This window comes from Trachymyrmex septentrionalis, unplaced genomic scaffold (genome assembly GCF_001594115.1).
Source record: "Trachymyrmex septentrionalis isolate Tsep2-gDNA-1 unplaced genomic scaffold, Tsep1.0 scaffold132, whole genome shotgun sequence".
NCBI classification, from domain to species: domain Eukaryota; kingdom Metazoa; phylum Arthropoda; class Insecta; order Hymenoptera; family Formicidae; genus Trachymyrmex; species Trachymyrmex septentrionalis.
The window spans coordinates 808,695-822,213 of NW_017304461.1; the positions used below are offsets into that span (position 1 = coordinate 808,695).

The 13,519-nt window shown below is 37.0% G+C and overlaps 2 protein-coding genes across 8 annotated transcripts in view; one reads left to right on the forward strand and one right to left on the reverse strand.

Moving 5' to 3' along the window:
• Positions 1 to 285: 285 nt before the first annotated feature.
• Positions 286 to 6,761, reverse strand: LOC108757120 (bromodomain-containing protein 7). Of its 5 annotated transcripts, none has more exons than XM_018501497.1 (3): positions 6,662 to 6,761; positions 1,186 to 2,886; positions 286 to 985 (listed from the first exon to the last, which is right to left on the reverse strand). In XM_018501497.1, exons 2-3 carry the CDS (start codon positions 2,774 to 2,776, stop codon positions 309 to 311), a joined length of 2,268 nt encoding a protein of 755 aa, XP_018356999.1. In that variant the 5' UTR covers positions 2,777 to 2,886; positions 6,662 to 6,761; the 3' UTR covers positions 286 to 308. The 5 variants fall into 5 exon arrangements, with proteins under 5 accessions (XP_018356999.1, XP_018356997.1, XP_018356996.1 ...); XM_018501495.1 differs by lacking the exon at positions 6,662 to 6,761 and adding an exon at positions 6,248 to 6,359; XM_018501494.1 differs by lacking the exon at positions 6,662 to 6,761 and adding an exon at positions 6,233 to 6,359.
• A 4,113-nt stretch (positions 6,762 to 10,874) lies between these two features.
• The window catches only part of LOC108757118 (solute carrier family 12 member 7), a 95,387-nt gene continuing 92,742 nt past the window's right edge, over positions 10,875 to 13,519 (forward strand). For all 3 annotated transcript variants that reach the window (XM_018501486.1, XM_018501487.1, XM_018501489.1), the window contains exon 1: positions 10,875 to 11,192. In XM_018501486.1, the coding sequence (XP_018356988.1) occupies positions 11,123 to 11,192 (70 nt within the window). In that variant the 5' untranslated portion in view covers positions 10,875 to 11,122. The remainder of the gene's footprint in view (positions 11,193 to 13,519) is intronic.

Sequence of the window (13,519 nt, forward strand, 5' to 3'; positions counted from 1 at the left end):
TATTCATGAAATACTTCATTTATTGTGAAATTCTCTTTAACATCATTTGTGTCTTTCACTTTAAACGTTTCTCTCGCATTTTTTACTGAAGATAATGTGGAATAGGTTTGAAATAAAGTAAAGTGATTAAAATCAGACACAGAACTATATGATCCGATTTATTAATCATACATGCGAAAAGTAGCGTATCAATAATAAAATTTACAGAATTCTGATTCAGAATATATTTATAATTTATATCTATTTATTAAATTTATAATTATTACCTATTTATAAATTATGGGGAGTTGCGGAATTCCGCGCTCGCACTAAGACTCAGACAGAATGTCTTCCAGAGTTTTATCATCATGGAGAGGCGAGTGTCCTAGCGTAGGATCGCTCTCGAGGAATTCGCGCAGTTCAGACTCGAGGTCAGCCACCACGCCAGATGGTTCTGACGCGCTCAGTAAAGACGACGGCGTCTGACTGCTGTGCGTCATACCGATTTGCATCTGAATTGACGATGGCGGCTGATTCGCGCCCACAATACTGATATTTTGATTTTGCTGGCCGGTCGGACTCAGTAGATTCGCGTTTTGAATTGGCGAGGGGGTCGGCAATAGATTTGACAGCACCTGATTGCTGCCATTGCTCGGATTCGGCAGTAACGAACCGTCAGTGACTATAGTGGGGTTGTGCGTGATCGGCTCGACTTCCATGGGCTCTGGTCCGCCCAAAGGTGCTATGCCCATAGCTCTACGCAATCCGTCGACCGGCGCGATCCCTGACGGTGGCAGTTTCTTTGCTATATCGGTGAGATTGTCTGTGATCTTCTCGGCAAGCATCACCTCCGTGTCCGCTGCCTTAGGAACATTGGAGAGATGGGCTGGTGGCGGTGCTGACAAACGCTCGTGTTGAACCTGCTTCAGCCGACCCAGCATCTGCGATGTGTCGTCAAGACGACTTTGTAGAGCGGCACGTTCCTCGCTATATTTAAAATCCTCTTCTGTAAATAGAAAAAAACGAGTAATTATATAACGAAAGAGAAGTAATTTTAATCTCGAAATTATTGAATTATAATCGACAACGTTATGAAACAAAATATTTTTTTGATACATTTTGAGATAAGAATAAGGAAACGATAATATTTTCAATTACTTAAAATAATGCTAAACCAATCATTTTCATCGTTACTATCATAATTACCTAAATTTTCTAAGAAGTTTATGTCGATACCGAGATCCGATAGTGTCTTCAGTTGTTCGACATCAACCTTGACCTTATCCAGCAAGGGAATGTTACGATTCACGTCCTGCATCGGTTTTTCCAATAAATTCTTGATCTTTTCCTCCTCTTCCCTCAGTCTTCGCTTTTCCTCGATGAATTTCTTCGTCTTCCGATGATCACCACCCGTGAGAATGTCCAACAGGTCATCAACCATGGTCAATGTGTAATCACAGTCCTTGGCAAAGTCTAGGATAGATTCAGCGTATTGCACGGCAGTCTCGTCACCATATGTTTGATAGACTAGGTCGGTTTCCTCCTTGGTAAGATTCGCAAACGTCGAATCATAGCTAGGTGCGTATGAACCGAACGCACCATAGTAGAGAGGTTTCACTGGCTTTGACATGTTCCTTCGATCCTCCCGGAATCCAGCCAATGCTCCGGTACCATGATTCAATTTGCCTATCAACTGTCCTAGGGATACAGGTCTTTGATTGGTCCCAGGAATAATCCCGTCTCCGGGTACAATAATTTGCAGACTGGTGGTACCGTCCTTCTTCTGCCGCAGGAAACCCATTTTCGAGTTGACCCTCTTCAAACTGAGTTTCTCCGCCGCAGCTTTGGCCGCACCTCTAGCCTGTTTCAGTATCTCTTCTGGCGTTAAGTCGTCCGGTATCGCCTCGAACTTTCCTAAACTAGCCAGTCTCATTTTTCTTTGATTTTCTTTCCTAAGCTCTTCTGCCTCCTCATTACGTTCCTCCTGTTCGCGTTCCTGCTCTATTTGTTCCTCTGTCACAGGAGCATTCGGATTATTAAGGTCTTCGGTGCCCAATTCAAATCCAAGCTCCTCCTTTGTAATATCATTCATATACATCAGGACTGGCCTAAGTTGTCGTAATTTCTCTGGAGTGACCATCTTCAAACCAACGTGCAACAATTTCTTTGCTGCCTTGTAGTAGATGGTATCGGGATGATTATACGTCATGGCGTTGTCGCACATGAGCTTGAAATCATCCACGAACTCTTGCAAATTCTGATAGTTATTGTCGTCTATCTTTTGCTTTATTGTGCTGAAATCCATCGGATTCGTAATTATTTGAGAGTAACCAGGCGCGATGCTGTCTGTGACTGGCCAGGCGAAAAATTGCTGTGGATCCCGCTTTTCCATAGATCTCAACAAATGCTCCAATAACCTCTGGAGAGGCGTGCGTTCTGCTATCTTTCTGAGGACGCATGTTCTAGGCTCGCGATGTGGCGATAGAGAGCTTACGTTACCAACACCGATCCTCAATTCGCCACCCGATGGCGGCCTGGGTGGCAACAACTGATTGTGATTGGTACAAGCCTTCTTAGGTACAGGCTCGACCAGATTCTCATCGGCGTCACCAACTGATTCTTGACTTGATTCCTCTCTCCGTCTTTTCTTGTCTTTGTGATGATGTTTGTGTCGTTTATCTTTCTTTTTCTTCTTCTTTTTGAGTTTTTTGTGACCAACATATCTGTCATATTCTGCGTCTCCTTGGCTAACGGAATAGTTAAGACCCAATTGTTGTTGATAATGTTGCGAAAGCATTGTGGTTTGACTTGGCGACTCGCTGCCGTGCTCGGGTGTTCCAGTACTACCTCCTACCTTTAAGATTAACTTCAGACTAGGCGGCTTATCCGTCGTTGTGTATTGACCTTCTGTCAAAGAAAAAGATATAGTTAGCTATCGTTTTGAGTATTTAAAATGATATCTTTTTAAGCAGTGTACTAAAATTGTTGTTCTAAAAGCCAAATATATGATCCGTTGAAAAATATGCCACATGCAGCAATCAGGACATTTTGCGGAAAGATTATGCAGGACGAAATACAACATAGTAACACAAAAAAAAACATGACGTCGAAAATGTTGCATGACATGAAGATACCGAAAGGAGGTGCAAATGATGAACAGATATAAAATCTATGGTCATTAAGGAGAACACATAGGATAGGAATTGTATCAACGATGATGTAAAAATGATTTTATTAACAGGACATATGACCTTGTTTTCACATTCAACAAACTGGAAGCGAGATGGAAGTAACTCGACTTATAAATCAAACAAATCTTAATATACGCTATAAAATAATCTTCATCATTATATCAAATCGAATAATCGGCGGGAATAACCAGGGAGAGCAATCATTAAAATTGAAAATACCTCGCTAGGAGGTCAAGCGAAGCATATGTGGCTCTTAATGCCACGATACATAACAGCCAAGGGAATTATACGATTGAAGTGCAACAGGTTTGTCTGTGTGTTTGTGTGTAATCTAAACATATACTACTTCCTTGCCACAAGGAGGAATTCTTATCGTAGAATCTTGTTGCACTTCAACGGGTTCAACAGACAAAAAAAGAAAGGGTTTGGGGCATTTGATAATTTTCGAAGCACAGCTAGCTTCTGTCGTGCGACCAGTCCATGTCCGTTGTTACACGTCACTTACTTCCACGTCGCGCCTGTTGCTGCGGAACGCTCGGTTTATACTTTCGTATCCACCTCGCTTCTACTCCAACCTCACTCTCAGTTTGTCCGTGGTGAAAACGAAGTCAACATTCCTGTGCATCATTAAACTATGAGTATGAGAAGGATCCCAATGAAAATTGGAAAGAGTGTGGACCGTCTTACAAATTGAGACGCAAAGACTGACGGTCCATCGCCCCAAAGCATTCTCACTTTTCATTCGAATCCTTTTTTTAAATGATGATTGACATAAAAGTACACAGCTTAGCTTGGTGCGATGTAATGATGCCGCAGTAACATACATTCTTATAAGTCTAATTCTATTTCTATGCATGGAGGAAGCTACACTATGGAGCTTCCTCATCACGCTTGTTTCCATGTAGATTAATTTTAATTTCGATTCAACTTACTCTTCGTTCTATTCTATGTCCATATCTATTAATGTAGATTAACTTTAATCTATAATTTATCTTTTTCCTGGAGATAAGCTGCTTTCCTTTTAGGAGACATAGTCGGCACAAATTTCGTTTACATAACAAAGATAAAACTTGTATCGTGTTTCCTAAAAGGAAAGCACTAAAGATAAAAAGTAAACCGAAATTAACTTATATCTCGTTATATTAACACTAATTTAGTGGGAATTACATGGACACCTTATGTTACTAAATCCACACCGATATCTTTTTCTTTTTAGATTAGCTAGTACATTGCTAAAAATGAACATAAGAATTAGAAAAAAAGATGAAGAGTAAGTTGAACTGAAAGTTAATCTACATTGGAAATTAGAGACCTTATAACAGAGTCTGGCCACAAATAATTTTGTCAAAATTCTACCAAAAAAAGTATATAATTTCTCCCTGTATATACAATGACTGCGTTCAGCAGAAAAAGCACCTTTGCAAGTGTAAATGTATTCTTTAATATAATTGGTTTTGTCCTTAGTTCCTTACTGAATCTAAATATATAAATCAATTATATTAAAGAATTTTACAACAGTTGCAAAGCTGCTTTTTCTGCTGAACACAGCCAATGTGTCTCATTCTAACTTATACTGTGTTTCACTCACTACTTTAAGATCATGGAGCGAGATAGTATATATACACACACACAAAAAGAAATTATATATACCTTTCTCTCTCGCAAAGCTTTTTGACAAAATCACTCGTGGCCAGTTTCTGATATAGGATCTCTAGAAACGAGCATACACCATTTGACACAGATTTTGACATTGCGTTGGTGATACAGGCTGTTTATTTGTCGAAACGAGACGAACGGCCGGCGACAGAGTTTTTTATCGGACGATAATTGACGGATTAAACGGGCGTTAGAAAAGAAAAAAGTTTCGAAGTTTGAAACTAGAAGAAAATTATCGCAAACCGTCGAAGTCGCGAGATACAACCGGGAATCTCAATCAACTGGAGAAAGTCGCGGCACGTCGTTACCACTCGTTCCTCACCTTCGTGCCTCTCGCGCTTGTGCTTTTTGTGCTTCTTTGAGCCCATGTCTCGAACACGTCCAACCGCAGGTCCGTATTTCGAAATCAAATATCGGCGTCCTTTGCGTGAGTTATTACAACAGCCTACGAGAGTGCCGCGCTTCGTTGCGTATACAGACAACACGCGCGGCGGCGGCCATTGATGATGTCACGTTCACTGTTCCGCCGTTCCATCGTTCCGCCGTTCTCCTCGTTCCGACTCGCCGTCATGGCGGCGCATCGCGCGCGTTATTTGAATATTTCGAATGGCGTTCTACGTTCTATATCTGACTTTCTCATCAAGAATTTAGATATCATACACACTGGAGATATCGCATTTAAATTTACAAATAAAAAAAGGTTATATTGACTGAAAATTCGCGACGAAAATCAATTTAATTTTGGCAAAGCGAACGATGAAAATATTCTTGATGAAAATTTTTCTCAAAATTCTTCATGTTTCAGTATTTTTACGTAAATTTCAGAATTTTTTAGAATTTTTATACAATTTTATAAGTTTTTCTAAGAAAATTTCTCAGATTTTATATACAAAATAAACTTTTCAGAAAGTTTGCTCAAAAAGTTTAAATTTTTTCTAGAATTCTTCATATATGTGAATTTTGAAATATTCTAAGATTTCTAGATCTATTCTAGGTTTTTTTATTCTGTGATTTCTGAAAAAACTTGTAAACTCTGAAAAAGTTGAAGATATTTTTTTGAGAAATCTTTATAAATCTAAAATGTAATAGTTTTGAAAATCATGAAGTATGAGAATTTTTTTCATCAGAGTGGTAACAATTTTTCTTAAAATTCATATAGTTTTACAAAATTTTTAAAAATTTCTATATAATTTTATAATTTTTTATACAAATTAAAATACTGAGAAAGTCTAAAAATCTTTTCTCATACATATAAATTCCAAAATATTTTAAGAGTCGTCACTCTATAATTTCCAAAGAAAACTTGCAAACTCTGAAAAAGTTTAAGACACTTTTTTAAGAAATCTTCATAAACTTAAAATACGACAAATTCTTAAAAATATTATGAGACATTATGATAGTTTTACCAAGGATTTTTTTACCAAGGATACTTCGCGTCGATGAGATTCCCGGCAACTTGAGCGTTCCATCGCGAAAAGAGCGAGAGAGAATAACAGACAAAGGAAGATGGAGAGAAAGGATCTTGATGTATACGTTTCATCTGGAATCCTCACTCCGACGAGATATCTTCGCTTTCGATCTCGACGATGAGGTCGTCTCGTACTCTCGATATCGAGAACGAGAAAGCGTTACAAAAGTACACCCGGTTAAGTTACTCACGCGAAAGTCGACTTTGCGTTTCGAAGATGGCGACCATTGTGAGTTTACGAGCGTTCGTCTGTCCGTACCGCGTCCGTCGTACGCTTGACGGACGGGCGGAAAACCTTCCCTAACCTACAAAAGGTAGCTCGCGTGCCGGCGAGCGACGCTATCGGATGCCACGACAAGATACTCACCTGCGCTGATCGTGCGACACGTAGACGACAAGATCCTCCCGGTGGTCGGCCAGCGACTCACCTCGCGCGACGAGCGACGACTCGGCGACGCGATACGCGATTAAAGGGACGGCTCTATCAGCTGTTTCGCGCTCGAAACGCCAGACGGTGCGAGAGGAAGCGAGAGAGAAAGAGAAAATGAGAAAGACGGGGAAACGCCGCTCGCGCGTTCCTGCGGGTTGCGACTGGCAAGAAAAAAAATGGAAAGAAGGAAAGAGTAACACAAAAGGAGAGGAATACCGCACGCACTCCCGCGCCGTTCCCAACTGAACTTTCGCAATCGCACCTCGCGCCCTTCTGTGAAATCACCGTCCGTGGAACGCGAGATAATAAAAGATGGTTATACGATGACAGACGCATCGAGATGATATGGGTCGGTAAAAATAAAATTTTTTCTCCCCTCGATCTTCACCTTCGGCGCGACGTGTAATTTTAGATTATCTCCGCAGATGGGTGTCGCGCAGCATCATGGAGTAAAGTAAAATGACACTGGATTTGACATTGAGTGCTTTCGCGAAGTCACTCCGGTTTCTAGAGACAAAGTAAAGAAAGTCACGTCGATGTCCACGCGTAATTAGAGATGAAAAACTAGTTTTTTTTTACTTTGGAGTGAAATCCGAGTAGAAAATCGAGACTTTATAGTTAAAAATTAAAGCATTATTTTTTAGCAAAAAATTTACACTAAAAATATCCGTTTAACATTATACGATATTTAGATAAATGTATAATTCTTACCGTGTTATATCAACATTATCATGATGTGGATTTGAATTGTTATATTAATACCATCATGGAGTGAATTTAAAATCTATAGTTTATTATCAACACCATTAAGGTGTAAATTTGAAACCCTTAATTTAATATCACATCATTATGGTGTTATAAATTCACATCATGTTAATATTAATACTAACATGGTGTTAGAATTACATAAACACCGCGTGTGGTTAAATCCACACAAATATGTTTTCAGAGTGTAATAAAGAAAATATATTGGTAATAGAATTTTTATTCTTTTTGATATTCATCGTTAAAAATATCGAGAAAACGTTTTTGCTTTGTTGTAAAGTCTAATGGGTTGATAACGCCTTTTCGAAACTGGCTCTGACAATAAGTAGCTGCCGTCACTTATTGTGAGTCATTGCACTACAATTTCATTGTTTAGCAGGGGTGGCCAATCCACGACACGCAAAGCATTCTCATTGTCAGTAACGTGCCTGAATGAATGGAAAAATTCCATGTGAATTATAAATCAACAAAATATATCATTAAATGTCTATAGAAAATACATATTTAAGTAAAAGACTTTTAGGGCGAAGTAAAAAATTAGTAAAAAGTTATTAGCACAAAACATTTAGTTTGGTTCGTAACCCTTTTATATTATTTATTTATTATTAAATTATTGAACCAGTTTTCTACTGAATTTTAAAACCTCAAGTTTTTATTTTTTATTTTTTTTTTTTGTAATTTTTATTTCTGCATGCAACAACTCACGAACAAACGGCGAGGACTAGTACTCGCGCATAATCAATAATGTTTTATGCATTATGTCTCGAACGAGATGCAGACAGAAAATGATGATTTTCTGATAGAAATAAAAACATTGCGGTTTATCTATGCAGTTTGTCGTCTGAACGATGGCGTTGTCGGGGCAATGATCTTGTCCTAGAGAATAAGTTACACGATTTCTACCTTGAAAAAGAAACACGAGTGGGAAAGAAGGCTTTTTTGCGATTACTCGATTTTGCGTAACGGTGATATCGCATCACGTCACATAACCCTGAAATTATCGCTTCTTTTTCAAAAACTGCACCTGCCTTTCGACAGTTCCGATCAATTTTAATATGTAAACTTTATTTACTCGGTGGGAAGCAAAAAATCTGTTATGTCCATGTTTTTTTCAATTATCGTCCAAAGTATAGATTAAAGAAGATTGATGTTTAGAGATTAATGATTTTATTTTATAAGAGTGTTTTAGACTCGACGCATCATCTGTTAATGGCAAATATTCTTAAAGTCATTTTGAGACGAAAATTTTAATGACAAAATGTATCATCATTAGGTATAGTTTCAAGGGTATAATTTTTGAATTATAATAATTTGAAATTAGCAAATTATATTTAAAATTTGCGCATTCAGATGTGGTACAAATTGCTTTTTATTAATACATATCGATATAAATATTACTTAGGCAAAGATAAAATTACTGATATTTCTAATTATTCATATTTATTATGTAGAAAAAATATTTAGTTTGGACATTATATGTATTAAATTCTTATCATAAAATTATTTTAGGAAATTGCTATTGCAGATGATGTTCGAGTTTGAAACATTATGTACATATATATATGTACATACATTTTTTTATTATATGTATGTTAATCTAAAGTGATCATTTATCTGTTGCCAAATAATTCTCATACTCGGACAACTTCCAAATCACGTTCAAAAGTACCAGTTCTCGTCTGATCACTGAAGTCAAGTGACGTTGAGCATGGTTAGTACTTAGATGGGTGACCGCTTAGGAACACTGTGTGATGTTGTCCTTCATCTTTTTTTACTCCAAACTAAAAATAAATTCTATGAAGGACTTCTTTTTTTTTTAGATTCGGCACTTATTAAAAAATTGTTAATTAATGTTAATTTAATTGTTAATTTATTTTCTATAAGTTCTATAACTAAAACTTTTTTAATAAAAAATCTCTCTTCCATTAATAATCTTGCATTCACTAAGTGAGTATAAACATGGATATATTCACAAAGGGTGACATGTCCACAAAATTTGGGTTGAGCCTCACATTTCTTCTCCTAAAAATTCTATCCTACTACATTTTGCTAATATACGTACTGTCTTCAGGAGAAAAAAAAAGTTATGATTTTTACAAAACCTAATATTTCACATACAAATGAAAAGAAGATATTTTAAGCTTTAAGATATTGAAAAAAGCAATTTATTAATGCAAAAATTATTGTTTATTTAACAGAATTGATAAATCTTTCGAAAAAATTCTGGATATGCCCATAGATATAAATATTTGTTAGAAGTAATCATACAAGAATCGGTTAGTTTCGTCGGAAACATTGTGTCTGAAATCATCTCGGTCCACACGATAGTTATGAACTTGCTAGTTACGTCACTGCGCACCCACGCCCGCAATGGGTGGTGGGCAACCCGCGAGAGGGCGAACTGGACACACCCTATATGTGGATGCACGATTACGGAAAAGAGAATGTAGGAATATGTCGAGTCATGGACGGTTCTCTTTGTTGCCAATTTAATGTCCACTCCCTTGATTGCTGATTGTGAGTAAGTCCTATCCTCGAGTCTCCTTGCACTTTTCACGTGAGTCGCTCGTCTTTATTTCTTTGTTTTCGTTCTTGGCTTTGTTGTCCCTTTTACGTCCGTTGTCTTTTTAAAATTTTTATTTCTTTATTTCTCTTTTCTATTTCGCAGTCATTAGCACGCCAAAAATTCAATCCAATTTAGCTAGAAATAAAATTCAATTTCATTTTTTAAAATTATATTTTTCTGAATGTATTTTATGAATAATTTGAGTGCTTAAATAAAAAGTCTTCACACGTCGGTTGACAATTTATGTCACATTAATTATTTTCACGCTTAAAAGAGGAACAATTCGTAATCATGTCCTTAATTTGGGACAAAAATTGGAACGTTTTATAAAATGGAATGAAGAATTAAAATTTCAAACTGTCCCTCCTAATTTGAAATAATTGGTTATCTTAATTTCGATATTTGTAAGCTGATAGAAACATCAACTCTTATAGGGAACGCAAGTAAAAGCACGAAAAGATCAAAACAGATCTATTGGCCTATAATCAATTCTTATGTACATGTTTATGTTTGAGATTAAGTATGCAATCTTAAGATGTTACAAGCCAATCAGAGGGCTGTATTAGCATCTTAAGACATTACTTAAGACGGTCTTGAAATAAAAGCGCGGTCTCTGAATAATGTTCATTATTTCTTTTCCCAGGACAATGGACTCCAATTCTCCCCCTTCGATATTCCACGTTACCCTCCCTTCCACCCTCCCCCGCGTAACTATCGCGTCGCTCCTGCTGCCCCCCCAGTCAGTGCCCTTATCCCCACTCCGCACCATTCCGCGTGAAGATAACGCCGAGCCGGTTGCGGCTCGCGGCGGCGTTCAGCCGGCGACGCGCACAGTAGCGTTCCGTAATTTCGCGTTGGTGAATGAGGAGTGCGGACGCGAGTGATCGCGCGCGAATGTGCCGATTCTTACACATCGAGTGTCATCGTTGTCCTGTGTGTCGCGCGTCGCGAGTGATCGAACAGCGAATTTAGCTTCCCGTCGCTCATCTCCGCACCGCCCCTCGACTCCAGGAAGAAGCGAAGAAAAGAACAGTGACAGAGCAGTGACAGCGGGCAGAAGAAGAGGCATGGAGAGGTTTCGCGTGACGCCGGCGAGCAACACCGCGAGCTACAGTCCACAGCCGGTACGCGATTATGGTGAGTTTGCTTTGTTTTCTCGGAATGAGTATGAAAGAACGTACGTTGTACTGCACACAACATCGTGCATTTGTTATTTCTGTGCGCGAAGGAAAGAGAAGGAGATACTCCACGTGCTCTCTGCGGGAAGCATCCGCGCTCGCGCGCGTGCGATATGTGTTTTTACATGAAAATGCAACCCACCATGTTGCGCGCGACCGCCGCTCGCAGCTGGCTTCGCGTCGCTTTCTCGGAGCGTCGACGACACGGCGCATGTTTGTCGCAGGTCGAAACCCCAGCACCACGTGATCTCTTTGAGCGTTTAGAAAAAGAGCGATTGGAATGGAAAATAGGCATACGTTTTCATGTAGAGACAGCCTTTGAGTGTCGGGACGAACAGCTGTTTGTCCCGAGCAATAATCGGATATTTTTTTGAAGAACTTGGAGTCCAGATTATTCAAGCAGAAATAAGGTCGCGATAATATCAAAGTAATGTTAAGATGAATCACGCGATCAAAAAGTGACTTTTAATTAGAGCTGTTACTTTTGACAATTTTAACAATTCGAAGCTTTAAAAGGAGTTGAATTTACAAAGTTAATTGAATCTTTGAAGTTTAAAGTGCTTTGAAGCTTTGAATCTTTGAAGTTGTCAAAAGTAACAGCCCTACTTTTAATCCTTCGGAGCTAGAATTACTAGCTATCTTTCAAGAGTACATATATACTTTTTATGATAAAAACTCTCTCTCTCTTCTAGTCATTAAAATTTTAAATTAAAATTATATTAATAGTAATCATCAATCTAATAATGAAATTAGAAATTTCATATATTTTATTAAATATCAAAATTTAATACGTAAAAAAATCATACTTCGCCTTTGGATTATTTTTCTTTAAAAAGTACAAGCTATGTGGATTATCTCCATATTTATTTTTGAAATGCCAACATTTCGATAACGTTGCAGTTCACTTTTAAGGCAAAGAGCAGAGCTTGAAACTGAACTGCTTCACTGAGGTGACCGAAGGATTTTCCTTATATATGTAAAGTATTGTACATATACATATGTATACTCTTTCTTGCGATTCAGATATGGTAACTTTATTCGGAGCTGACGCCAAAATCTATATTACAATTACAGACTTGGGTCGCATTGGATCTGTGAGATCTATTTAATATACATGTTGATTAAATTAATTTCAAAGAACTAAAATGACATAACAAAATGACTTGTATAAAAAAGAATAAATACAAGTTTTTTAATGATTCAAATTTACAGATATAACATAAAGAAAATTAAATTGTTTGACATTTATGTAAAATAGCAGTTACTACAGTAACAGATAGAATTAAAAACTAATAGTAAATTCACAAATATAATAATTTTTATTTTTTATTTTAACGTTAGTTCACAAAGACAGCTGTATCATTTTTATTCTTATCTGTTATTAGAATCTTTACTTCAAACAATCATTGCTTAGTAGACCTAATAGACCTACCGTCTGCTCCGGATGATTAATGATAATCATTCTGGAAACCATTTTGACACCATTTTAATGACGATTTCTTATTCCACTTGAGTAGATATCGATGTTCAGATAAGGAGTAATTTCTTGCGAAATAGAGCGAATCGATGAATGAATTTTAATAATCGTTGACGATCGTCGCGTTAAGGAAATATCTTTTCCGAGAAATCTTAAAAATATGTCGTGACGGCGGGAATTAATCATAGAAAATCAAAGTAGAGAAAAATTGATTCACGTTGTTGCAGAACAAAACATTTGGCTAGACAATAGATATAATAGCGAAGCCGATCAAGCGCAAATTGATAAAGAATGTTCGCACAAACGTTCGCGATATGAATAACATTAACCTTGCCACATCATTCACATGCATTTGCATAAACAATTACACTCAATTATTTTCATTCCGTATTGCTGGGGGGTGATGTATGGAGAACGTTTAAGAATCTACAGAATTTACGTTTTAAAATTTGGGTATAGAGTCATAAAATTATTTTTATTTTAAATAAAATTTAGAATTGTAATAATTATATAATACTAAGATATAGAATTATAATAATTATAATATTTATTTTATTTATGTTATAATAATTATAATTATTTTATTTTATTTTGTTTTATAATTGTTTTATTACACTTCGATTTACATGATGCTTTTAGATTCTGTTTTAAGATGTTTTTACAAAGTCTTATACATACGTAAGAGAGTTTTATTTTTAGATATGTGCAGTACAATTACGCAAAAACGCAATAAAGAAAAACACGAAAGAAGAATTAGAATTGTTTCATAAATTAACATATCAACGGTTCAATATTTGCAAAACTTTGTT

What these genes read in the sequence shown, in the direction of transcription:
- LOC108757120 (XM_018501493.1), bottom strand. Translation starts at nt 5,194, where the DNA reads ATGGGCTCAAAGAAGCACAAAAAGCACAAGCGCGAGAGGCACGAAG. An exon ending in CAAGCGCGAGAGGCACGAAG is followed by an intron (nt 2,887 to 5,148) that starts GTGAGGAACGAG and finishes TTTCTTTGACAG; the next exon opens with AAGGTCAATACACAACGACG. An exon ending in AAACTTCTTAGAAAATTTAG is followed by an intron (nt 986 to 1,185) that starts GTAATTATGATA and finishes TTCTATTTACAG; the next exon opens with AAGAGGATTTTAAATATAGC.